This window comes from Necator americanus, chromosome IV, assembly GCF_031761385.1.
Source record: "Necator americanus strain Aroian chromosome IV, whole genome shotgun sequence".
Classification (NCBI taxonomy): domain Eukaryota; kingdom Metazoa; phylum Nematoda; class Chromadorea; order Rhabditida; family Ancylostomatidae; genus Necator; species Necator americanus.
In genome coordinates, this window is record NC_087374.1 from 13,981,312 (window position 1) to 14,008,625 (window position 27,314).

The window sequence follows — 27,314 nt, forward strand, 5'->3', positions numbered from 1 at the left end:
GACGCTCATATAGTGTTCCTCGGACATTATGATCATTATGTAGCACTCCATAGTGGTATTTGGATTGTCCTTAATACACCAGTACTACAAGTGGCTAAAGGCATCACCCCACGAAGGTGGAACGGATTTCAGTTGGAGTATTCGCATACGAGATCGTAGATTAAAGAGAGTTGGGTGATTCCGTCCATCTCTTCCTAATTGCCGTAAAAAACGGCTCGGAATATACGGCTTCGAGTTCCGGCGTGCTATTTTCTACAACGAGTTCGATTGGAGCGCCCCAGCCTTGTGCATGCGTCGCATCTTCCAGGCCGTTTTTGCGGCAGTTAGGAAGAAATGGACGGAATCACCCCCCTCTCCATAATCTACTATGCCGTATACGAATACTCCACCTGAAATCCCTACCACCTCAGATTCGTGGGATTGATGCCTTTAATTCATTCTTCAGCTATAGGAACCATGAAGTAAAGAGTAGAGGAATTTGTTGGTTTTTCTAATCAACAATTATCTCTCCTTTTTATATTACGATTGCTGAGTAGCCAACTTATCCGAAATGCCCAAAGTGTTAAAATGCCATAGTAAGAGAAAGTTAAAAAATTGCCTATTCATTTCCTTACTTCATGAAAGATATGATCACGCAGTTGCACAGCAAATCATGCAAATAAAATAAATAAAACTAGGAAACATGACCCATCTTTATGAGATAAACCATCAAAATCAAAAAAAAATCTTTATCACAATCAACTAGAATATCTTCCCACTAAAGTTCGATGTAGAGGTTAAATTCATCCTGCGTGCCTCAGTACATTTAATAATGTATGCTCATGCAGTAAAGATTTAAGAAAACTGTAAAAAAAATGTTCTAAAAACCATATGTACATCACGAAAGACGTCTTTACTCTATATGTCGTCTTTCTGGGGTGTATCCTCCGCTCTAGATAAATGCGCTGCCTATTAATTGTCCTCAGTTTTATACACTCTTCTCTACTATTACGAGTTGGTTTTTTGAGCGATGGTAGTGAGGACAAAAGAATTCTTAGTGAGTGTGTTAGGAACTCAAATATCGAGTAAGTTTTATTTATGGTGTATCGAAGATATCGTCCTTTTGTTAACAAAGAGTGTCTGTTAAGCTTGGTAACTCTCTCCGCCTGTCGTAACTACAACGGGTTAGAAAATTTGATTCGACTTCATTACTCTCACAACGTTAATGCTTTGATTGGATCACCTTGTAATGAGGGTTGGTGTTATTACTTCTTAGTAGTGCAATACTGTTCACGAACGTTGCCAAAGAAATGAAATACTTGCAAACATTACAACTTTACTTTATCTATTTTTTATGCTCCTGTCGCTTCTGTAATATGTACTTGAAGCGGTGCCCGAATTGTTGAATTTCTTCCTTCACGCAGTTTTGGTGTGGAGAAAAGAAATAAAAATGGGATAGAAATGGGATGGATTCCTCTTAAAACCAGCTACAAAAATTACTATCGAATGCACATTCTTTGAGAAGCGAATTCTGACTCCGTGCCCTCTTCAGTGCAGATCAAATAGGGAAGCAAAATCTTTCGAATAGTCTCCAAAGGACCACTGGAACTAGAGCCTTTGACAACAACGAAGGGTAAGACTGTGTAGCCGCGCCTTGCTTGCGGCGGCCGACTAAACAAAGAATCACGTCCCAATCTTGATCATAACCACCAGCCTTACTGTGCCACTTCAAGTGCTTACGCTTACGCAGCTGCTTCATGCTTCAAATAGCTTTGACCCGGCCACGCTACTGATTCTAAAGCGGTTTCCCCAGAGTCTATTCGACATCGCACTAACGAAATACATCTATAACGTGAAGTCTAATTATGTGTAAGCTCATTAAACCCAACAAAACGTGCATAACAGAATTTCAGTCATGGATGAGACTAATGGAGCTACACAATTAGACTACATCTCCTACCTTCGACTCATTTGTTTTTGTATCCATTAGTCTGCCTAACTTCAGACACATTAACTTTTCCTGATTTAAACTGATTTAAACGTTTTAAACTTCTGAAGAAGTAAACATTATTAGATAGTTTTCCTTGATTGGCGGATCTCTGCCACTGCCAATGTCAATAATAAATTCAAGCGGTGTCCCTTTACTACTGCAATGCGGGAAATCCGGTGAAGTGGAAGGACTTGAAACGTGAGCAATTTTCGTGCTATGAGATAGCTGAACTACCATGCAATCTTAGATCTTTTTTACTTCCACGGGACATCAAAGACTCCCTCAAGTCAACAAATTATGTCTTATCAAATGCCTCTGTATTATAGAATTATGAAGTTGCTCAGCAACAACATCCTCTACTCTTGACCCTCACACTTAGTTACGACTGTTGCTGAAAAAAGAACTTCGTGTGGTTTTTCAGACTTTCGTAGTCCGGATCTCCCTGTCACTTCCTCTTACCCTAGGATAGATCAATATGCAAAGAAAATGAATAAATAAGTAGATGATCAAGAGAAATTAAAAAAAAAACTTGGATATTGCACTAGCACAACTTCACAATTGGTACTGGCAGCTATGGGAAAGTTAAAAGTAGCATATCACGAACCTATCGTGGTGAGGGAATCCTCGGGAAAAGCTAGAGATACTATTGCAGACTCCGGAAAAAAAACGGTGTAGAAAAGGCGGCTTTTTACGACGATTTTGGTCGCAGCGCGTCACTCTTGCGCACGCGCCGCATCCAGCAGTCGAAGGCCCTCGACTGCCTATTCAAACGAAAACAACAGGTTGCTGAAGGGACCGGAATGTGTGCGTAGAGTAGCGTTCTAATGTATATTGTAAAGAATAATTCTTCCTCTTAATTGCGATTCCCTCTTCAGTTTTTTTTTTACGACGGTTTGGGAGAGATAAGCGGAACCACATAGGATCCCACAATCTAACTTCCCATCTGTAGCTTTGCCCGCGTGTTTCCTCACCACGTCAGTTTCGTGGTGTACTGCCTTTAAGTATTAAACTCTCGAACATTGTGGAGTACGAATGTATGCGTCTCTTCAAAAAACTTGTAACTGACCATTTGTCAGAATCGCAGAAAGCATGAAAGGAATGCAGTTCAACCTGTCATTTCGACAGCGTCCGTTGCCAGTATCAACTTATTCTTTACCTGCCTTTTATTCCGACCAGATGCTATACATTCAGAATCAGATACCGTTTCTCGTTTTGCCTACAGATGGGGCATACCATTTCTATCTGCAAGTATAATGTCTTCACAAAAGAAGGAAAGGACGACATTGTCAATGGTGCCCGACTATCAGGTCGGTCTTACCGAAGGGATGATAACGTTGTTGAATGAATTAGAAGCCATGAAGGTGACAAAAGAAGTCTAATGAGATGGCGCAGAAGTGATTTTCTTCTGCTACATCTTGCAGATCACAGTGATTTATACGGAGCAACTCCTTGATACAGCACTCGCACTAGCTGCAGACAGAGGTGAATCCACAAGGCTTATAAGCTACACCGAAGATAACTTGGATAAACTGCACGACACGCTGGAAGGAGGTACGAGGAATAACCATTGACACATGGGAAAAACAGCCTTATAAATGATTTGTTTCAGTTGTTTTGCTACTCATAGTTGGCGAGGAAAGGGTGAAGGCACTGGAATATTTCTTCAGTCATCCAAAAGTTCTCATGAATGGGAAATTTATTATTTTTGACGACGGCAGGTACGCAAGAAGAGGAGATGATTTCCAACCACTGCCTCACGTTTTTTCTGATATGACGTAGAATCAAAAGAAGAGAGTAGGCAGTAGGCCAAAAACTACCGTATCTGTTTCTCTCTGATCGTGTCATAATCTCTATAAATCAAATGGAAAGAAAGGAAATTTAGCTTCGAAAACGTAGCTTCGAAAACACTTGTTAACACCACAAAGCAAAAACAAATTATCAGAATCAATTTTAATAAGTTCATCTTTCACAGAATTTCTCTTTCTCACTCGAAAATTTCCAGAAAATTAACTTATTTTGAAATAGTCTCATATTTCCTTGTTCTGCCAACGAGGTTTTTGTGAAACGTTATTTGTGATCTGATGTTTCTGCGATGTAGTGTCTTTATAAAAGGCGCAGTCATGTAACGGCAGTATGTACCTATGCAGGAGACGTTCTATTTAGTGCAGCTCTCTTCTGCTCACGAAGCAGTTGGCAAGAACTGAAAAAAGCTTCTGGCCCATAGAGATTTGTCCGGGAGAGTAAAAACACTGGCTTCATGCATCGGTCTACACGCACAAGTCATTGTTCAGGCTAGTTACGCGTTCGCAAACCTCAGATGATTCTGAACTGAAGTGTACGTGTCGACGTATCCCTAAAGAGTTGATTACGCCAGACACTTTATCTTTCACCCTTTATTTCTCTGACCATTTGAAAATGTTGAAGGCGTTCGTTAGTCATGCTTCCCATGCGTTGCTTACATAGACCAGGTGTTTCTATGATGCGGACGTGTCTATCTAGCACTTCAGACAACGTTTCTGTTGGCGCCTGTTCTTTTCGAAACTTTGTGTAGAGAGACTTCACTCCAAGTGACTCCCAAACACTTTGTTCGAATTTGGTTCTTCTAAGATGTTCAAGTAATTATCAAGTGCTGGATAGAAGAGAGGACACTTTTGATGGTATTTGAGTCACAATTGTATTCAGAAATCAAGATATGAGTTTGTTGCTCCTCCCCAGTGCGTAGATCTCATTCACCTTTGTGACGCTCGTCAGAACGCGGTGGTGCGCCAGCAGCGCTAGTAGGTGGGACTGATGAGTTTGTCTTCCTGTTTGGAGTTCTTGACGTACTTAGTACAAAATCGATGCTTGGCAAGGAGAGAGTTTGATGAGAAATGTATAAAATCAAGACGTCAGCTCCTTTCTAGGACTTCGATAAAGACGGGTAAGGTCAGAGAGTCCCACCAGAGTCCTCGTTGGCAAACCAAGAAAACATAAATCCACTTCACAACGCAGGGGTTTCGAGGAGAAAGGACCTGTAGATTGTTTAATTATCTCGAATGTCCTGCTATGGGGTACGGATGGTAAATAATCATTCTGTAACCCCAGTAGACCATATATTCAGCAAAGAAAAACAGTTAAGGACGGATACCGCTGACTTTTTAATGGATCTACAAGTGCTCTCAGACGAATTCTTGCCAGAGCATCAAAAGCCATCAATTTTAAATAATTTTGTGTTGGTTAGTGTTCAACATCTTCAGCTTTATCTAGATTGAGTATCTAAAATACACTATTCTTTCAGCTTCAATCAATCCACGGTTCGGAAATCACTAAATCTGCAATTATGCTTAATTCCACTGTGAGTTTATCATTTTGGTTATTTCTCCTTTGAATTTTCATTCTTTTCCTGGAATTAGGCTTTTAAAACTGGGCCTTTTTCTCTGTTTTCTCATCACGTCCATTCACTTCTATAAGTAATCTGAGGTGTTTTTCCCAAGAGTTGAATTTTTTTTGAGAGCTGTATCTATGTTTTCTCGTAATGCAGACGAGGGTTTGGTGAAAATTCATTATTGATCTGATGTTTCGACAACTTCGTCTTCATCCAAAGGACTTAAAGTGGTTCGAGGCCTTTGATACTATGCAGATCCCATTGAACCCTCCCAAATACATGTTTTGCAGCAAAAAAAAACAAGCAGTCAGAGGTAATTAACGCGCTTGCAGATGATTAATACAAAGGAGAATAAAGTGCAAAGTTGATCAACCCCTAGAGAGATACGCCTACGCGTTCGACTTTAATTCAGTTTCTTTTGAGGTTTATGCATGCCTGTGCTACTTCAACATGAAACGCGATGTTTTCATCCTTCCAGACAAGTATGGAATCGATTTATCGGCTTCTGATGAAGAATAAAGGATACGATGTCTGGCGTGAATCAATCCGCTTGGGATGCGCCCACGTTCACTTCAATTCAGAATCGTTTGAGGTTTAAGAACGTGTAACTGGCGCATACAATGACTTGAGAGGGGTTGCCGATGTGTCAAGTCAGTGTTTTACCCTCCCAGACAATTCTGGTACCAATTTATCGCTCCCGAAGGGATGAAAGGCTTGGTGAGCACTAGGGCGGCGGAAACTCTGACCGATTGCGCTACACACGCTCCGACTCCTGAAGGATGGAAGGTTTGTTTGACAGGTGGCGCAAAATTCATTTCCCGTCACTTCAAAAGGATAAGATCAGCTAGAATGGGGCATCGACCCTACAAAAGCTGTGAGACCAGTACAGTTTCCAAAGCTCAGATACAGCGTAAAAACGTAAAAACGTAAGAGTAAAAAACGTCAGGTTGTTGAGTTATCGTCGGAGAACAGTTATATGCGCTCAGCGGATTCAGGGTTCTAGCACCAGAAAGGAATAAGACGTGCCTCAGTGGTGCCTCTACGCCAAGGAACAGAAAGAAGAGTTTAGCGACATGAGATCAAAAAATGGGAGAAACTCAGATAGAAGATAGCACCAGACTGGTGCGCTATTGGAAACCAGAGGGGAAGCCTAATCAGTTGCCCGCTACTAGTTTGCTGCTCGTACGCCTCAGGGACGAGAAGATGGATCCTATGACGTCAGAGTGATACGCTAGCGACAAAAAAAATGGGAAGACAATAACTGGAGATGTGGCACTACTGTATACTAGAACCAAAAGAATAAATTCATTAAACTCTTAAAATAATACTTTTTTAGCGTGGCTGTTAGCGCTTCAACAGCATGCACAATTTAATTTATCTCCCTAGTTTCTCCCTATAGCCTTCGCCCACTACGTGGGTGGAACTACGTTTTCTTTTGGAGCGAACTACTTGCATGTACATATTTGCTCAGAACTCTAAACAGCCAATTTTCATCTGGTGTTAAATAAAACCCTATTACTTACATATATCAGTATTGTAATGATACAAGCTAGAAATGAAGGGGAAACTTTTCCTCATGCCTCGAATAACGTTTCTAATTGTGGTGATCACAGGAGTGAATGAGTAAAAAAGGATAAAGATAAAGTCACTGGCGTATCAATCCACTTGGGATGCAAAAATGCGTTTTACTGCAATTCGTAATCGTTGAAGTTTTGGAACGCGTGTTAGCCTATACAATGACTTGCAGGAGCCAGCCGATGATCAAGTCTTTTTACTCTACCAGACAGGTCCGATACCAGTTTGTAGACCCCGGAGGGACAAAAGGGTTTGTTTGGACCAGACCGGTTTCGAACCATCGACCGTGTGACTACAGCGAACTTCTAACCGACTGCCCCATACACCCCCAGTATGAATGAGAATAAGCTTGAATTGCCTAAAATTTTAATTGATACATGCTATTTTTGTTTGCTGCAATACTGAAGTTTTTTGCATGAAGATTCCAACTTCGTGCATTGGTGCGTAAAGATAAAGCGTTGTTTATAATTGCTACTTTTTTTCGGTACTGTGACAGAGTCTCGCTAAAGTCAATCCGTGATCCTGCAAATTTTCATTTGTTAATAATGCGAGCGAAGCGATCACCATCAGAATCCTGAAGACCCAGCGTTTTAGAACTTTCACAGCAGTATATGCACAACAAACACACCTGCAGAAATGTGAGAGCAGAATCCGAACTGTAATCATATTTCAAACAACACAATAAGTAAACGCATCCGGTCTACTTTGGTGGAAATATGATTATCTTTTAATTCTACTGACAGAGAAAACAAAAGTCAACTAAAAGCTATTCTCGATCTGGAAAGGAAATATTAGTATCAATAAGATCACGCGGAAATTAGAAAGTACATTATCTCTTCTTCGTTACCGTAACAAAACATTCAGGTCACGCCAGGTTTAGAGATGTCGCTGCTACTTTGCGATGCAATTTCTCTCTTAAATGTTGTTTCTGCCGATCGTCTGACGATCGCAGCAATCTTCGAAAAGAAGATCGATGGTAGTGTACTACATTACCAAGTCAAGTCTTTTGAACCAAAAAAAGTGTTGTTATAGGTCTAAGTGGTCCTACGTTTTTCTCGAAAAATGGTGTTCGACTGCCATACTTCAACGTTTTCGCATTTGAGATGGATGGTGTGCTTCCTGTTTTATCATTGGTGCCATCGACAACCCTTTGTAATTACACCGAATCACTTGATTGCAAACACTATGTACGTAATCCGGAATTCGGAATACTTGGAATCTTGGTCAAGTGATAATTTCAGCAAATAAACTTCGACATTAACTCAACAGTGCTTCCGCAATTACGATGGGAAGAAGTGGAGGGAGTGGGAGGATGTGTGGGCGGAGCTTGCAATACAACGTATACGTTTTTGGCTGCTCTAGTGATTTTTGTAGTGGTCGCAATTCCTCTCATGGCCGCATTCCGAAAACAGAGGTTTGCTGGAAGATGTTATAATGTGGAGCTTCTAGAGAATTCTTTCTTAGTTTCATATTGATATTCACATCAATATTTTTATTGTTCTGCTTATTCAGTCGTACTGATTAATATTTTCTCAAGATTTATGTAGATTCATATTTGAGTGTATCCTTGAATCCTTCTTTGACTTTTGTTTTTTCCAATACAGTATGTGCAGTATTGAGCCTGCCTAGAAGAACAAAAGTCTATGTTTTATTCAAATATTTCACTGCATCGACGTTCAGGAAAGAGCGAGAAATTCATCAGATGTCTTGGAGAGTAGCATATGAGAGGGTGTTGCAAAAGAAGAGACAGGTGAGTTTCTTATTCTGAAAGCACTCGTAGTCTGCCCCTAAATACACCACGTTTTCCGTCTAATACTTCTCATTGTACTTCTCAAAATACAACTCCTTCATTGATGTAAAGAACGACGACATAATAAAGAATTAAAATTTGGGTATCACATTCTAAATCCTATTTTGTGGTAACCAAATGGTCAGTTTGTTTACTTACTGTCGTGGTCAAAATCTGTTTAAGGAAGCAGCACTCCCTCTTCCTGGATACAGAAAAATTTCTCCAAGCAGCACTACTGGCCTTTCTGATAGCTCAGGATCGGGTCGCATATCGAATTCTTCTCCTTCCTATCTTAATGAACAAAAGGTAACGACTGACAATCCATTTCTACAAGTTCATAATCAGTTTCGGTCTGAATTGAAGGAACAGATTTTATGCTTCTACATTTTTCAGTAGTACTCTTTTTGCTTGCGTGTGTAGATTCTAGACACTGGAATACATGATGATAATGTATGTACGTATGGAAGTAGTTAGGAATTCTAGTAGTGCGTGTAGCCTTGAAGCGAAAACACGGACGTTTTTAGGTGTTCGTGAAGTCTTATCGACAGAGAAGAGCTGTGAACTTGACACGAGCGGACATGAACCTGCTAAATCAGGTGAGCAGAAAAATAGTAGAGTACGCCTTCAGGAAAATCCTCGACAATCGAGAAGCGGTGGAAATCCACTGGAAACTATCTCTATCGACGTTCGACTTCCGATGAAAGCTTGTTCAAATTCACCTCGCTAGCGAGTTTTACCTGTTTGAATAGTACTTCATGAATTGAATAGTTCCAGTGGTTCAAAATATGAAATCGCTTGTTTAAAGTCGACAATTCGGAGCTATGCCTTTCGGCTGAGCAGTATTAGGAACTTCTCTTCTTTTCTTGAAAACACGTCAAAAAGTGAACAACAATAAGGAAGAAAAGGGAGAAAACAGAGGAAGAGATGCAACATCCTTTGGGCAAGGCTATTTGTTGTTTTGTTTTCATTTCCGCTTTTCTCTTCCAGCTTTGCTCACTTTCTGCCCAGCAAATTCTCAAAAAGGGGAAAAAGAATACTTTGTAACACTTTTTAACCAGAATCTAGCTTCTTTACTTTTCCTGCAGCTCGAATATTCCTGGGAAAGTAGAAAGTTGGGAAACACTAGCATATTGTAACGCTTTTACTTTTTCAAAAGGACGTGAATGTTTTCCAAGTCTTCAAATTCGGAGTACCATAATAATACAGAATAATTCCTCGCGATACATATCCGACCACTGAAGTGCCAGCTGAATTTCAATTTTTCCAGTTTACCACTAAATTACTTCAATAAATTTTTAGTCTCCTTCGCTTATAACCTCATCATTTTCAGTTGAGAAGTCTCAAACACTCTAATGTCAACGAATTTGTTGGAATGTCATTAAACGAGCATAGCGAAATGAGAGTATTATGGCAATACTGTTCTCGCAACAGTCTTCACCATCTGATTTTTGAAAAAAATCTACATTTTCGTCGGACATTCCAATGCAGCTTCCTCAAACACATTTTAAATGTAAGTCTAACCATTCTCTTCACGTTAGAGCTAAGCTCAGCAAACATCCGTGTGAATATATCGGGTACGCCACGTAAGCAGTTCATTACCAAGGCATGAAAACAACTTTGGAAGCAAAAGAGGATCATTGGTGTCTAGCTTGATCGATTACAGAGCATCCTAGTAATCGATTTTCCAAGGATTAGCCATTTATTTGCTCTTTAGGGCTTGCAATACATCCATGATAGTCCAATTCAATTTCATGGTTCCCTGTTTCTTACGAATTGTGTCGTAGACGCTTTCTGGGTGGTTAAACTAACCGACTTTGGAGTTCACAACATCATTTGGGATAAGGTGAGAAAAAAGCTGTTTTTCAACCTTTTTTAGACTTTATTGAACCACACAAATTCGATTCATATTTAGATAGAACATAGGGAGCTGGAGGACTGCCGATCTGTTACCGTAGATGAATTGCCATCCAGTTAGTTATTCCTTTTCAAATAAGCTTCGTAAAAACCTTTTTATGTCAAACTTACTGCAAACGAGCAAAAAAAAACATTAGCACATTTATGTCGAAGTATGGTAGGAATTTCAAATGTGGCAGTATCTTTGTCAAATTAGAAAGTTTTATTGTGTACTACTTTTTAAGCAGAACCAAGATTGTTATTTATCTTTATTCTGGCTAACGTTTCGGCGTCGTCGGAGAAAGTTATATGTTTCAAGGGCACAACGTTGTCTTTCTCTGTTTCTGCACTGTTTGTTTCATGTGAATAAGACTGGGTTGGGAAGTGAAATTTTCAAGTATGAATCCATACCTGCACTCGGCGTAATACGTGTTGTATCGGGATAACGCAGCGGCGAAGGCGTGCACTGCACCCTCTCCACAGTGCGCAACGAGCTCTACGGAGCCTTTTCTCATTGCTTCTATAGGTTTTTTTTGTATAACCGAGTGCAATGATAGGCGGGTCTCATCATGGCACACAGAATCTAACCGCAATTAAACCACAGCCCAGATGGTTTTGACACGATTATAGCTCATACTACTGCCTCTTTCAACAAAGAAATCATAGCTCACAAGCAACAGTCGGTGTATCTGTGTTCCTGTAAGTAATTTTCATAGCAATTTTTTTTTGCTGTTCGGATGCTACACATGTGAGAATTCCGGGACACCTATTCATTTTGTTGCTGGAGAGGCCATCACGCACACTACAAACATCGAAATGTTCATGTAAACATAATGAATAGTCGGGCATCATAATCGCTCGGAGCAAGCATGTTGCCCAATCATTGAAGCGTCTCAGAACTCCCCATCGCATGGTTTTTGAGAATTTGTTTTCGCCACTAGTAAAAACAATCCTTTAAATACTTGGAAAGTGTCAATGATTGACGATGTTTAGTGAATCTCGATGGCGGTGCAGGCTGTTTCTATATTTACAGCATAAGACTTATGTTTTCATCATTATGATCACGCAAAGAAAATCCAAGTCGTGTTGATACTATGGTAACCTGGTCATCACACCATAAACTTCTAAGTAAAACCGACTTCTTCAAGCTAAAGCTATGTCAAATTCATAGTAGTTTTTACTGCGGAAAAGCAAAAAAAAGAGCCGAAATGGAATAGACAGTTGACGTTTGGTTTATGACAAAGGACAGAGTACAAAGTGCACCATTTCGATTAGTCCCTTCCACTTCAAATCAAAATCGTTCGAGGTTTATGCACGCGTCTGCTGACAATACAATGACTTGGGATGATGTATCGAGTTAGTGTTTTTATGCTCCCAAATAACTCTGGTGCGAATTTGGGAACGCCAGAAGCTACTACACTACGGGTCCATATCTGTGATTTCTTTTACCTAGCACACTAAAAAAGAAAAGCTAAAATACAGAAGTACTTTGCTGTATAGGCAGCGTGAATCAAGAAATTGAAGTGGTGTGGAAACACGATGGAAAAACGTAGTTCAGGGTGTAGATTACTACTATGAGTGTGGCACTGACCAATTTCTTCCAATCATAGTAAAAAAAAAACAGAGTGGTGGAAACCGCCTTAGTTTGTACGAGAGTCACTAGAACGAGAATGAGACCAATTCGAAAAGCAGTGTAATTTTTATTTCAGTATAGGATACATATACTGCACTAAAGTGGCATAGAGAGGATAAAGGATGAAGTCTCTTTGGATCCACTTGGGATGCACCAACGCTTTTCACTGCGATTCTTGATAACTTAGGCTTCGGAACGCGGCTAGGCCAGTGCTTTGACTTGCGGGGCTAGCCGATGTATCAAGTCAGTGTTTTTATCCTCCTACACTAGCCTGACAATGCCCCAGAGGGATGTAAGGCTTGGTTTGAAGTAGGGGATGGACCGTAACAGCGGACCTCTTACCGACTGCGCTACAGCAGCCTTTGTGTTGTGCATAGTATTTGGCAAATATCATTGTCAACTACTATATCATATTTCCTCTGTTTTGGAACCTTTGCTGACACCTCCAAAGAATAGTCTCCGCTTTACGTCACTTAAACATCAAATGGCGCTTTTACCGGGACATGCTTTAATGACTCGACTTACTTCTCCTAATCGGCAGGCTGATAATCTCGCTTGACGCGACCACCCGCGTCTGCGCCGAGGTGTGTCGTTCTTGGACAGAAGCTCTGCCCGACCTTCTCTACCTTCTACGAGAGCTTGCGCAAAATCAATCCATTCATCGCTATTCCATATCCTGAATTGCATATGCACGCCGGGTGTCCTCAGGGCCTTTTCACCACCTCTATCCTAAGCTTCCGTTTTCGGTCAGATGGGCTTTTCCAGCTTGAACAAAACATACTCCTCAGAATCCGTTGAGCGAGGAGCTCCTCAGTATATGAATAAAGAAGCGAAGACAATTTTTGAAACTATGTGAAGTACATATAATGTATGTTTTTAAAAAACAAACTGCCTGAAATACCTAACTGTTACAGTCAAATGAGGTGTTGCAGAGTACTACCAACTATCACCGGAAATGCTTCGAAACATCGTTCAGGAGGGTAGGATTCCTTACGGATCTCAAAAAGCGGACATATATCAGTTGGGAATGGTTATATATCAGATTCTCTTCCATATGCGACCTTTTGCAGACAAATCAGAGATGTCTTCAAGACGTTGGTTCACCAAGAAATCTTTCCTCTTTGGCGCCTCTTACCCTTAATGTACGTGATGAAAACTTTTCAGAAATGGTCACAGCAATATGTCAAATGGACAAAGGTGAACCTTTCTATCCCAGCATACCCAAAGATAACGGCTACACTTTGCGTTTGACGTCCGTAATGCAGCAGGTAAACATAATCCTCATCATTGCTGTTTTTGTCGAATCGCAAGCGCATTTAGTGTTGGTCTTCAAAATTGGATGTACGCCCTGCTCTTTATGCTGTCAGCGACGCAATAGCAAGAGAGTTCGAAAAAGAGTGAGCTCTTCTTGGTCTACAATACTTTGGCCCATTTTTGAAACTTTTCAGAGAAGGCTCAGCTAAATCATGCAAAAAGGAAAAGCGGATCAGATATGACAATTTGTTTCTTTCTTATTCTTCTTTGCGAGGGGGATAGACCGAAAACGGTTGTACCCAACTTTGCTACGCACCTTTGCTATACACTGTTTAGACTTTCCTTCCGAAATTCTCTCGAACGTTTCACTTGTTAGCAATGATGATTCGACAGTTTCCTGAATTAAGATGCAGAGATTCACTTATTATTATTTATTATTTTTTAGACATGGCATTTCTTTACATTTTCATTTTCATTGCATTTTCTTTGGTAGAAACAGCTAAGCGGCCACACATTTTTCGTTCATTAGATGGCAACCCAGCTGTTCAAACTGGTATTACATTACTCAGATCGAAAGAGTAAACTTCTAGGTAATTTTTTCTAGGTAATCAAAGGTGTATTCAGAAACAGCATACTAAGAAATTGTTGACGCTGATGCAGTGTTCCTTATATGCTTATCATTGCTCATTATGTAGCACTCCATAGTGGTATTTGGATTATTCCTAATACACCAGTACTACAAATTGGCTACAAAACAACTACACGCAAACAGTACGAGTGGTAACAGCACTCTTTACCATGCAATCATAGGGGTTGGTACTGGTGTTCGGGTAAGGCACTTCTACGATATAAAATGATCACTAGCGTATCAATTCACTTAGGATGCTGCAACGCGTTTTACTGCAATTCGTAATCGTTAGGGTTTTTGGAACGCATTTAGACCTATACAAGGACTTGCTGGGACTAGTCGACAATCAAGTCAGTGTTTCCATCCTCCTAGACGAGTCTGGTATCAATTTATCGACACCCGAGGGATGCAAGGCTTGGTTTGGACTAGGGCGATTTCGAAACATCGACCGTGTGGCAACAGCGGACCTCTAACCGACTGCGCCGTACCCGCCCATCTCACCGATATATATATATATATATATATATTCCGTGCAATCAAGCCTGTGCAGCACCATAGATGGCGCAATCCAGAGTTGAATGCAGAAATGCCCTCAGTGCATCTTCCTTGGATATCTTTCTCGTAGCTGCCATAGTTCTTCAGCGTACAGCCCAGGAGAAAGAACTCATCGACGAGTTTGACTGTCCACCCTGATCGAGGTCTGTCCCGTTCGAGGTCTCGGAGAGAGCCACATCCACTTGTATTTGTTAGGGCGTAGACGTGATCCATAAGCTGCAGCCTGCTTCGATACAAGGTTGACAACAGGTTTGAGTTTCGCACTCTGCGAATATAACAACGTTGTCGGCGTACTTGATAACGGTCAAGGGGCACCCTGATGGTGCCAAGACGATTGCGGCAGGTCACTGATTGACTGCTCCTCGTATGATGTCATCAATGGCGAATTTGAACATGAAGGGCTCTAACACTGCTCTTTGTGTTACTCCGGTTACCACCTCAAGCGGTTTTGTACATCCCGCTGGTGTTCGCACTGCAACAGTTGTTTGCTAATCCATTTCATAAAGTAGGCGAAAAAACTTTCCTGATACTCAATAGGCGCTAAGCGCATTAAGAAGACGACCTTGATGTGAAGAGACGAAAGCGACTTCAAAGTCCGGAAACGTTTATCGCATTGGCTTCGAACACTGTTGCCAGATTTCGATCACTCTCCTGACGATGAACATCTGGTCAATCATAGATTGGCCAAGAGGAAAGATAGCCTGCTCGTCGCGCGTTGTTTCTTCGCGATGTTTATTAAGTCCAGGATAATCCGTTTCAAATCCTTGCAAATAACACACAGGAAAGATATTCTGTTACGGATAACTTCTTGTAGAGGGGAATTATGGTAGCGCGTCTCCATGAGTCAGGTATTCTTCAGTCTATCCATATTGGAAAGTCGTCTCCACCAGATTTTCCATTTTCATCTCTCAGATACAGACGAGAAGCTGCGACTCGGTCGGTGATTCCCTGTTTACCGCATATGTTGTCTACGAACGTGTTGGAGTTCAGGAACTGACGGCTCTTGCCAGTCCAACAAGGTGTTGAAGTAATCCCTACAAATTGGAAGGGTTGCTTCACCGACAGTCACCCCATTTTATAGCTCTCTGGCGCCGGCGCAGCAACCCGACGCCGGTGGACCCGTCGCACCCCCTTTTCGAATTTCGTGACTCACACACACACACACACACACACACACACACACACACACACACACACACACACACACACACACACACACACACACACACACACACACACACACACACACACACACACACACACACACACACACACACACACACACACACACACACACACACACACACACGCGACAGAATAAGGCCATTATTATATACCATGATCATGATATATATTATATATATTATATATATATATATATATATATATATATTCCTACCTGCTTAAGTTTAACCAGTTCTCGTATCCTGACACCTGGTATTCTCTTCTTCGCGGCTGTCATTTTCCGAATACAGACATTCGTAGTAATGGCCACATAGATCCTGTCTTTTACACAGTCCATCGAAATTTATCCAGTTATTTTTAATGTCCATCATACCTATACAGACAGCCATAAAAAAACAATAGTGCCTGGATGTTCCCACATTTCATGGATTGGATGACGCAAAATAACAAACTCTCCCAGGAAAACATGCTAACCAATTTAGTCAAAGGAATACATCATTACATTATCAGAACAATGTGAGTCCAGTTTTCAACTCAAATTCAACGCGAATCCGAGCCTTTATCGTCTTTTTTTTCATAATTTGCCTCAATTTAATCATTGTTATAAGATCTGCGGCGGGTGTGGCGCAGTCGGTTAGAAGTCCGTTGTAGCCACACGGTCGAGGGTTCGAAACCGCCCTAGTGCAAACCACGCCTTTCATCCCTCCGGGGGTCGATAAATTGGTACCAGACTTGTCTGGGAGGATAAAAAAAACACTGACTTGATCATCGGCTGGCCCCCGCTAGTCATTGTATAGGCCAACACGCGTTCCAAAACCTCAACGATTACGAATTCCAGTAAAACGCGTTGGCGCATCCCAAGTGGATTGATACGCCAGTGACTTTACTTTACTTTACTTTTTTATAAGATCTAAACATCAGTATAGTCGTGAGCGCGAGCTCTACCGAATAGCTCAAAGTGTGTCCTAAGGTATCTGGCTGGTCGGCGTGCCAAGATGAAAATATCCTTCCACAGAGGCTGAAGTAGTTTGTATTGAAAATTTGAAAGACACAAAATTTTCTGGAATCGACACCATTCAATAGTTATCTTCCTCTTGAAAAACATATCTATTTGATATTTAAAGAAGCTTCCAATAAATTGAAAAAATAAGCTTCTTTCTGTAAAGACACATTAAAAGTTCTATATCTTTGCATGTTCAAAACTAATCGCACCTGAGACATATTGTAAAAAAATCAAAACAAATCATGGAACAAGGACTGCTTTCTATTGTATCGTGCCGACAGATGGCAAACCTAATTTTTTCAGCGATATACGAACAGCCAAAAATCAGAGTAAGAAATCCAAAATACCGTAGTTGTAACCTCAGCTGCAAAAAAAAAACAGAAACTCCTGTTGAGCTGAAAAAATCACGAGACAAGGTCATCCTACAACAAATAGTCTCGTTGTAGATTTTGTAAAAGAATAATTTCTGAACTACTAATATCGATCGTTTCTGGAGTTGAAACATGTGAATTTAGTCAATTTTTCAACACCTTTAAAGTTATCATATTAAAGCTGTGAGAGATATCAGACTGTTTGCAATATTATGAAGATTACGAATGTGTAACTATCACTTCACTCTTCGAAACTACGTTCACGTCAAAAATCACATATCGTTGGTGCACAAGTATCTCGGACTCAGCCTTGTTGATGTTAATGTTAACCTGCAGGTAATTTTTTTCAAGAAATCTTTCCTTGATTGGTCTTGAAAGCTCTAATTGCATTCAGTCGGTAGACCTCGGGCTTACTAATCTATTGATATATAGATGTTATGATAAAGATCAAGTTGAGGGGAGTTATGAAAAGAGAAAAAGACGCGCCTTCGCGTCCTATTGTAAATGTGCTTAAACGTGCTCGCACGTGATAGCTCTCCTAGGTGTCATGACAGGTGAAAGTTAGGGTGATTTGTGTTGGTGTCACTACAGAACACAGTTAGGTGGCTACAGTAATTCTAATAACTCCAGGCAGCTTTCTAGAAAGGTGGACCAGTCCGTCCGAGAATGTCCGTTTTCCTCGTTACGGTTTCTCATTTCAGAGGTAAAGGAAACCTTGTCGATCAGATGCTTCGAACCATCGATGACTATCAGAAAAATATTGAGACGATGATCTCTGAAAGAACTAAATTTCTTGAAGATGCTCTCGCAAGGACAGAGGACCTTCTATTTCATATCATGCCCAGGTCAGCTATAACGATGATTTATAGGAATGAGATGGGGTCTCTTTGCAGTATAGAAACTGTTAGCTCACGTCCAAAAGTGCAAAAACTATAGAAACTGCACTATTTAGGAAGGTTGCTGAAGATCTAAGAGAGGGACTTCCTGTTCATCCAGAAATGCATGCATCCGTTTCTGTGTTGGTCGCTGATGTGTGCAAATTCACTGAACTCTGTGAAGCATGCATTCCTGTTCATGCTAGTTTTAGAAAACATCTTTGCTACTTAGTTCATGGCCGTGAAAAAAAATACTTTTTAGGTTATCGAAATTCTACAAGATCTTTACTCTTCTTTTGACCAAATAGTATCTCAATATGATACATTCAAGGTGACTTCTGCCTTCAAAAACTCTTTATTAACTTTATTCAGTAGAGATGTTTAGGTGGAAAATGTTGGAGATAATTATCTACTTGTCAGTGGACTAACTGGAATTCCTCACCACCTTTCGGAAATCTGCAAAATTGGGATCGAAATTATGCATGTACGTTAATTTTCAGAGTACACTTTAGAAATATGGATGAATAGATAAAAAGATCTCGAAGAGAAAAGATTTGCACATTTCTAGTAAAATGTGAATGGTGAGTGTTTCTAACATTAATTCTTCAGTTTGTCTACAAATACGAAACAAAACATCGATCGAACATAAAATTGCAAATAAAGATTGGCATTAGTTGCGGAGGAGTTGCGTCCGGGATTTTAGGAAGTTCTGCCCCAAGGTATGCGTAGTCTTTTAACTCGGATTTCTTTTTTATATTATGTGAAGGAAGTGCGAATAAAGTTAGTAGACGGTTCCCGATAAATGAAATAAATGATTGCAATCGCAAGTTTTGAACATTCAATAACTCAACTCAATCCGTCTTGAAATTTTTGTTCTCTATGGTTTTCGTGCACATGTTGATATCTGTCCAAAGTAAATCCAAAAATGTTCTCACTATTGAACTGTCCATAACTGTGGATAACTGTGGTCACCAGTGCTCTTATCTTTGTTCTCATAAACGTTCAATAGCCACATATTCCAGTTATGTACATTCGAACTTCACATTTTCCGTTATCTGTGAATAGTAGGTGGATAGGAATACTTAGATACTTACTTACTTAGATGGCCCGTCTTCGCTGGACGTGCGGACCCCAGCATCTCTTCCACTCGTTTCGTTCCCTCGCCGTTGTCCTCCAAGATGTTTTCAAGTTTCGTGAGTGACGTTGACGAGGTCCTTGACCCGTATCCAGCTGAGCTCTCAGCAGGTCCATTCGTGTAGCGAACACGTCACCCCATCTCGTTGGCGGTCTCCTTCGAGGGCATTTAACATCTCTTGGGATCAACTTTAGCGTTCTTTTGGTCCATCTATCGTCGATTCTTTTCCTGATGTGACCGGCCCATCTATGTTTTGCTTTCGATACATATTCAGCTGGGTCGCGAATACGGGACATTCCTCTTAAGTCGAAGCTGCGCAGACCGGCAAGGTGTTGTGTGCGCCGGTTAAACTTCAGGAGACATCTCTCAAGGGCTCTGTGGGTAGTAAGTAGCTTCCTAGACGTGGCCGCGGTGTCTGCCCACGTCTCCGCTGCGTAACAGAGCGCTGGAAGGACTGTCGAGTCGAACAGATGGGCACGAAGATCTTGGTCCATCAGTTGGTCCTTAGCTTCCCTGATGACTGCGAATGCTGCCCATGCTCCTCTCATTCTTCTATTCACTTCTTCCTTCAAGTCGTTTTCCATGTTCATAAAACGTCCGAGGTATAGGCATGACGAAATTTCCACGATTTGGGAGCCTTCAAGTTGTACTCCTCCGACCTCGCAATAGGCGTTCTTCATGAACTGTGTCTTCGTTCTGTTTATTCGCAGTCCTATTTTCTTCACTGCTTTGTTCAATTCGTTGAGCATCGTTTTTGCTTCATTGGTACTGCTCGAAAAAGAACGATGTCGTCCGCGAAACGAAGGTTCGAGAGAAATCTTCCATCAACACGTATGCTATGCGTATGCTTCTTTCTTCCGAGGGTAGTGATTTCATAATCCATTGCAACGCAGCGGTGAACAGCTTCGGCGATATAGTGTCGCCTTGTCGTACCCTCTTTTCAATGGGTATGGTGAGGGAGCGCTGGAAAGCTGTATCTTAAAGAGGAGAGACTAATGGAGAAGGACTTTCATAGCCAAATGTGGATCTGTTTTGTTTGCGCTTTAAACCAGAAACAGAATGGAAACCGTCAAAAATAAGAAAGAACGCTTTGAAAAGCTTGACTCGATGGAAACGGAGCAGTGCTATCCTTCATCGAACGTAACGAGCCATCTCGATGCAAAACCATCGACGCCGGTGATAAGTGGTGTTTGGTGTCCTAGATACATTTTTTGCGTCTACATTCATATCTTTGTCTTATCTTCTTAAGGATAAGGATAGGAATGAATAGCACTGCTCCGTTTCCATCGAGACAAGCTTTTCAAAGCTTCCTTTCTTATTTTTGATAGTTTTCCATTCGATTTCGGGCTTATCGTGCAAACAGAACAGGTCCACATAAGTCTATGAAAGTCCTTCTCCATTAGTCTCTCCTCCTTTGCTCTTATGTCGCCTCTAAGTTAGTTTAGTTTCTTGAACTTGACTTTCTGCCGCGCTTATTTCGCGCAAACGTACATAATTAGTGTTCTTAATTGAATTCTAAGGTCGCTACGATTCCAATTACAAAAACGCTGCACAGTTACAGCAAAAAATCGATTTTCTTCTTCGATTTTTTGCTGTAACTGAAATATCTTAGCATTGCCGTCAATTAACAACAGCAATCGATAAAAGAGAGGGAAGTGCTTGTTTAGACTACGCAATCCAACCTATACATTAATATTCGAAAAGCTGTCAAAAATAAAAGAAAGAAGCTCCGATGAGATTGTTGTGTTTGGCGGAGATGGACTTGTGCATATTTGCCTAAACCATTAAATAGGTCCATTAATTACATTAATGGTACATGTTAAAAAAGGATAAAGGATAAAGTCACTGTCGTATCAATCCACTTGGGATGCGCCAACGCGTTTTTAACTGGAATTCGTAATCGTTGAGGTTTTGGAGCGCGTGTTGGCCTATACAATGACTTGCGGGGCCAGCCGATGGTCAAGTCAGTGTTTTTTCCAGGCAAGTCTGGTACCAATTTATCGATCCCGGAGGAATGAAATGCTTGGTTTGCACTAGAGCGGTTTCGAACCCTCGACCGTGTGGCTACAGCGGACCTCTAACCGACTGCGCCACACCCGCCCCAGTGCATGTTACAAACACGATTTAAGAAAAAACGCTATTCACTTTTTGCGCAACATGCAATTATTCTAATCCTCCGTTCTCGTCTTATGATAGCTAGGACATACGTTGGATATAATTCTAAGTGTTGAATCAAGATTAATTGCATTTCAGTGTTCAGGAACTTCATATATATCTGCATTTCCTTACTTTCTCTCTTTTTTTAAATGTTAGACCTCTTTTCTTTCATGTAGCTGGGGGGTGTCTAACGGTATTGAACTATAAACAATTTCAAGTCTGTATAGTAAGAGAAGTCTAGTAGTAAGATGTATTTCTCAGGTGTGCGCTATTGTTGTTGTTGCTGTTTTGAAAGTTTATCTACAGGTTTTGCCTCTTTGGTGACACTGTCAATATGGCGTGCAAAATGGCAGCTCTATCCGATCCGGGAAAGATACAAGTGATTCACGATATTCAAATACTACAACATGTGGGGAAATCCCATCATTTCAGATAACCGAAGGAGCGGCAGGCATCATACAACAGCAGTATCAAAATTTCAGTGTGCAAGAACGTGGTCTCGTTGAACTGAAGGTAATTTCAACGAAGGTAATCCCAGCTGTATCCTTTTCATCAGCACTTAACATTATCGTACAACTCGTGTCGGTGCAAGAAAAACTGAAGAAAGGATGAAGAGAAGATTTCTGTTATGAGTGCGGATGTGTTCTACCATCACCGCATCCAATCTTCCGATTGTCGGCGTGCGGCGAAATATAACTGCAGCTTATTCCGCGAATCCTGAATGCTGAGGAAACAGCTCCAACAAAAAAACTTCTTCTTCGAAGAATTTTCTTGAAATACCAAAAGAAGCGCAATTAAATTAAAAGTTTTGTTTAAAGGCATCATCCCACGAATCTGAGCTGGTACGAATTTCAGGTGGAGTATTCTTGTACGGGATAGTAAATTATAGAGAGGGGTAATTCCGTCCATTTCTTCCTAATTGCCGTAAAAAGCGGCCCGGAAGATGCGGCGCGTGCACAGGGCTGGCGCGCTCCAATCTCTGCTCCAATCCAACATCTTGTAGAAAATAGCGCGTCGGAACGCCCGAAGCCGTATCTTCCGGACCGTTTCCTACCGCAATTAGGAAGAAATTGACGGAATCACCCCCTCTGCATAATCTACTGCCCCGTATATGAATACTTGACTTGAAATCGGTATGACCTCAGATTCGTGGGGTGATGCCTTTAATCAATTGTTCTCTCTTGTTACTAAAATTCAGAAATTTAACCTGAATGTGTTGCTAAAGAACGTTCTGTTCCTCGTGTTCCTGTTATTCGTTCTGTTCCTCTTGTTCCTTACTTATTATTACTGCTAACACGAAGAGACTAGATATGCGCTACAGTGATACACAATTTCAAGTCTAATCGACAAAAAAAGATACTGAGTACCAAGAACTTTCTCTCCAATTTACACGAAGGGTTCATTGATGTTAAAGGGGTGGTGGCGTAGTGAACGGTTTAAGAAGAAGCACATGTACATGCAAAGCACATACGCCGGATAAATAATACCCACTTCCTAATAGTGCGGTTGAGTTTTTAACTGGTGTGATGAGAAACTTTCCAGTAGGTTCGTATCTACTAGGACAACCAAAGTTATCATGTGTGTACAGCTGCTTCAGGCGGTTACCTACATCGCCTAACCTATCGTGGCCCGAGTCTGGTCTGAGAAGGAGCAGCGGGCATCGGTGGGGGACACGACTCATCCCTCTTCGAGGGCATCCGGGCAGCCCTCCAATCCGCAATCGCAATCCCCGCTACTTAAAGGCATCACCCCACGAATCTGAGCTGCTGCAGATTTCAGGTGGAGTATTCGTATAAAGGATGGGAGACTACGGAGAGGAGGGTGATTCCGTCCATTTCTTCCTAATTGCCGTAAAAAACGGCCCGGAAGATACGGCTTCATTCGTTTTGGCGCACCATTTTGTACAAGAGGTCTGATTGGAGCGCGCCAGTCTTGTGCGGCGCCGCATCTTCCGGGCCGTTTTTTACGGCAATTAGCAAGAAATGGACGGAATCACCTCCCTCTCCGTAGTCTCCCATCCTGTATACGAATACTCCACCTGAAATCTGCACCACCTCAGTTACGTGGGGTGATGTCTTTAATTGGTCAATTGGAGAGTGGTTCTCAGTCGAGACCCGCTCCCTCAAATGGTTTATGGTGTGGCGGATATGCTATCTTTTGTAAGCGGTCAAAGTAGTGTAATTTAGACACGATAAATTCAGGCGCATCATCTTACCGTGGCATACAGTCAACTTTTATGTGCTTTTTTTTGTGTGCGTTGTTCAGACATTGGATTTTACGGCAAGGGGCGAAAATGAGAATTTACGATTTTTTGGAACTATTGGTGTGGTTTTTAATTAATGTCCGCTTTCCGATCTACTTTCTTAGCACATATGAGGTCTCCAACGTTTACAGGTAGGTAGTGTTGGATTCGTCAATTCGTTGGTATTGGCCGGTCTGTTTCTTATGGCTGCGGTTGTTGCCTCTGCCGCTTTGCTTGGATCACCATCCGCTGGAATTTTATTCTAAATCAGAAACACTGATACTAGGTGTAACTGATGCTTACCTTAGCTGGACGAAGGGGTGACTGATTTGTAACGCGGCCCTCCACCGGTAATCCAAAGCGACGTCTATGCCGGTTTTTCTTAACAAAGCTAACAAACAAGCTCGGTCGACCTTACTATTGCGCATTTTTCCCGCAATTCCGCTATGCTTGCTACCATTTCTGTCACTGATCTCGTAGGCTACCTTTACGTTCCTTCGTCAGATATAAGAAGTTTTCACGCAGCGCCACGTAAGACTGAAACAATTTTTGTATAGAATTGTAGTTATTGCGGAAGCCAATTCTTTCGCTTACTGCTTCTATCTGGTGGAACAAATCTCTGCTCTCATCAAGTGTGTCGGCATTCGACTCTCGCATTTGCATCGATAGTCTTCTGCCAACGTTTAAGCAGTTCGTAGATGCCCTTGCTCCAAAACTCTGAGGACTGGTCCTTGAAAAACTCCTCGAGAAGCTTTTTGATGTCGTTGCGGGTTTGGAAGTCTTGACCGTCCCTCTAGCGGGGGCGTGCTCGTAAACTTAATTCAGAAGTCTATCGATATCCGCGGGTTCTTGACCAGATAGATATAGAAGGAGTATGACGTTTCGGAGCTGCAGTGACGACGGCCTGAAATTGCGCGGCATCGTGGTAGAAAAAGAACTAGCTCGGTGTAATTGTTAACCATTTTCGTTAGCTCTTTGCTGAGTGATGATTTCTGGGAGTTATTACTACCACGTTGTCCGAGAACTTTCAACTCAACCTAATACATTTGGTCGCTGCAGACGTGGATGGTAGATCGTCTATCATGGTATAATAGTTTAAAAAGTGCTTGCTTCACCCTGTGGTGCATACGCTGGACTTGCATGGGCATGAGCCCACAACTTTCTCGACTTGGTGTCGTTAGTGCATCGTAGCGGAATCCATACAGACATGTGCGAACAAATACGAACATTGTTCATGTTATTCATTCGACATACATTCGTATACTTAATACTTTGAACGGGATTGGAAAAAAAACAAAACTCAAGAAATTTAAAATTATCATCCAACCTGCAACCTTACCTTCAACAGATATTCGCATTATGGGGACCGGGTTGAAGCAATACCTTTTTCTCACGGTTTTGTTGTTGAAGACATTTAATTTCTTCTTTGGAGTACAAGAGATGGGCATAAATATTCTTTCTCATGTTCTTTCCACAAACTGAGCAGTCGTTCTGCATTTTTCTTGCTGTAAGTATCACTATGATATTGTTCAGCATTATAGTCCTCTTTAAATAGATAAAAAGTAGGGAAAACCATCCAATTCGTTTACAATTGTTAGGATTTCAAAACTATCGTCAAAAATCACTTCTTGGGCAGGAAAATCACAGAAAATAGCCGAAAACATACTCCAGAATGCTCACTGTCGACGTCATGGATAGGATAGATCAGTCTCATGCAGTTGAATGTTTTCCTATAACCAACACACTGCACATTTGCATTGACGCTTATCTTTGGAAGACGATGCGCCCAACGATGTGTTTTAGAACGGCGTCAGACAATCAATTCAAATTTGATGCGAGTACAACTTAAGTGCTGAATACAATTCGAAAACGAGAAATATAAATACATCAAAAATTGGGTAGCACGCAAAGCAGGGTTGACGAAATGGGCAGGCGCCTAGAGCGCAGGAAGTCGCCCTTTATATAGCAGTTGTGCGCGCGAGAGCTACCGTAAAACGGTACCCGCGGCGATTTTCCCACCGTAGCGACGATTCAGAAGTTCGTACGCAGGCACGACACTACTCTCTTTATCAAGGTTTTCATGAAAACTAGCTGCAGGACTAGAAGAAACGTTCTGCTGTGCTCAACACTAATGATATCGTGCTGACGACTTATGAAGAGGTTCAATTAGAGTGACAAATGCACTACGGATCGGGACGACTTGCGCCATGAAGGCTGAGAACATCGACCTTCCAACGACAGGCATCTACAACTATCCCAGTTCGGCGACTGCATCGGGCCTACTTGTGTCTTGGAGTCTCGGCATAGTTCTGCCTGTATTTCTGGTTAAAGAACAGTTTATAAGGTTTTCTGATGGAACCTTCTCAGCCTAACGCTTCTGCCTTTTCACAATCTTCAGGGGCCTAACTAGAGGTTGCCTGGAAAATTCCGCATTTATTCCGCCAAGAACCACAATACCATAGGTCAGTCTTTCAATAATCGTTCAAGGTAGGTATAAGGAAATCATATAGAATAGAATCACTCTAGAGTAGAATTCCACAACAGCTCCTACTAGTAGCGCTCACTTGTCGCTGCGTAGTGTGCAAACTGATACTGCTCTGTAGGATCACCAGCAACAATATAACATTTAATCTACGCGCGTAATATCAGGCAGGTACGGCTCTTATAACTAATACAAGTGGCAAATACTCATTCGAGGTAAAAAAAAAATTATTTTTGATCCATTGAATGGTTTCTTACAAAGATTCAAAACGCCTACAATGTCTTCATTGGTGATATTTCTGTTTGCTGAAGCGTTTAATGCATTTCACGTAAACGTTTCTGTTCTATGTCTCATATGTATGCCTTCTTGGTGGTGTTATCACGATTCCACGCCATTTTCTGGCCTTATGTTCAGAGATCCTCACCCCTTGACTTCTACCGACTTCCCCAATGTAAGCTACATCACAGCACATCAAACATACACAGATCCCTTTCTGCGCCGCCGCCTTTTTTTCCACATAGACAAGTAACACATTTTCCAAATATGTAGTATAGTGTGTTCTTAGCAGGCTAACTTTTTTGTTCAAGCATATTCACTCGGGTCATGTCATCTTTCTGCGACTAAACAAAGCTGCAAAACTAACTAAAAAAACATAGTAGGTGCACTAAAAGAAAACGTATAAGGTGTTCTCTAACTTATCACTTTTTACTAGCTTATCTAAACGAACTTGTTAGTTCATACAGCTCAACCACATCTTCGAGGATTCGCTTCGATTTCATTCACCACAATAAATGAATAAAGCTTCTCCTGAACGATCTCTCCACGGCCCTCGCACCGATATCAAACGTGTTTGGTCAGCATTCTTCACACAAGATTTGGATCACGGTTGAGAAACAAGTTTCCTGATGTAACGAAATCACTATGCTATCCATCCTAATTGATTAAATATATTGGATTCAGAAGTTCATACCTTTAAATAAAAAATGTTTGATGTAATTTAACAGTAATTCTCTTCAGGCCCTCTTTTTTTCTAAAATTTGTTACTATATCACATGCAACGTTATCAGAGTTTGTTCTCATTATGATATGACATAACCCTTGAAATTATTCAGGGTAAAGGACCTACGTGCACCTATTGGCTTCTCGGACGTACAGATTCGAAAAAGTCATCGTGACAAACAAGAGCTGATCTATTTCTTTTGCA

The 27,314-nt window shown here is 41.3% G+C and overlaps 1 protein-coding gene across 4 annotated transcripts; it reads left to right on the top strand.

The window, feature by feature from the left end:
- Positions 1-3,222: 3,222 nt before the first annotated feature.
- On the top strand, positions 3,223-27,285 carry RB195_001217 (uncharacterized protein; the record flags this gene model as incomplete). Of its 4 annotated transcripts, XM_064197889.1 has the most annotated exons (26): positions 3,223-3,330; positions 3,391-3,520; positions 3,579-3,687; positions 5,070-5,184; positions 5,247-5,303; positions 7,773-7,884; positions 7,941-8,095; positions 8,150-8,322; positions 8,589-8,658; positions 8,881-9,003; positions 9,118-9,147; positions 9,222-9,293; positions 10,028-10,207; positions 10,412-10,540; positions 10,610-10,667; positions 13,156-13,317; positions 13,388-13,491; positions 13,544-13,620; positions 17,921-18,064; positions 18,172-18,289; positions 18,357-18,425; positions 18,480-18,578; positions 18,704-18,813; positions 21,693-21,765; positions 21,819-21,899; positions 27,223-27,285. In XM_064197889.1, 26 exons carry the CDS (start codon positions 3,223-3,225, stop codon positions 27,283-27,285), a joined length of 2,721 nt encoding a protein of 906 aa, XP_064053769.1. The 4 variants fall into 4 exon arrangements, with proteins under 4 accessions (XP_064053769.1, XP_064053770.1, XP_064053771.1 ...); XM_064197890.1 differs by lacking the exons at positions 17,921-18,064; positions 18,172-18,289; positions 18,357-18,425; ... (3 more) ...; positions 21,819-21,899; positions 27,223-27,285 and adding an exon at positions 13,672-13,759; XM_064197888.1 differs by lacking the exons at positions 9,118-9,147; positions 17,921-18,064; positions 18,172-18,289; ... (4 more) ...; positions 21,819-21,899; positions 27,223-27,285 and adding an exon at positions 13,672-13,759.
- Between the last annotated feature and the right edge of the window lie 29 nt (positions 27,286-27,314).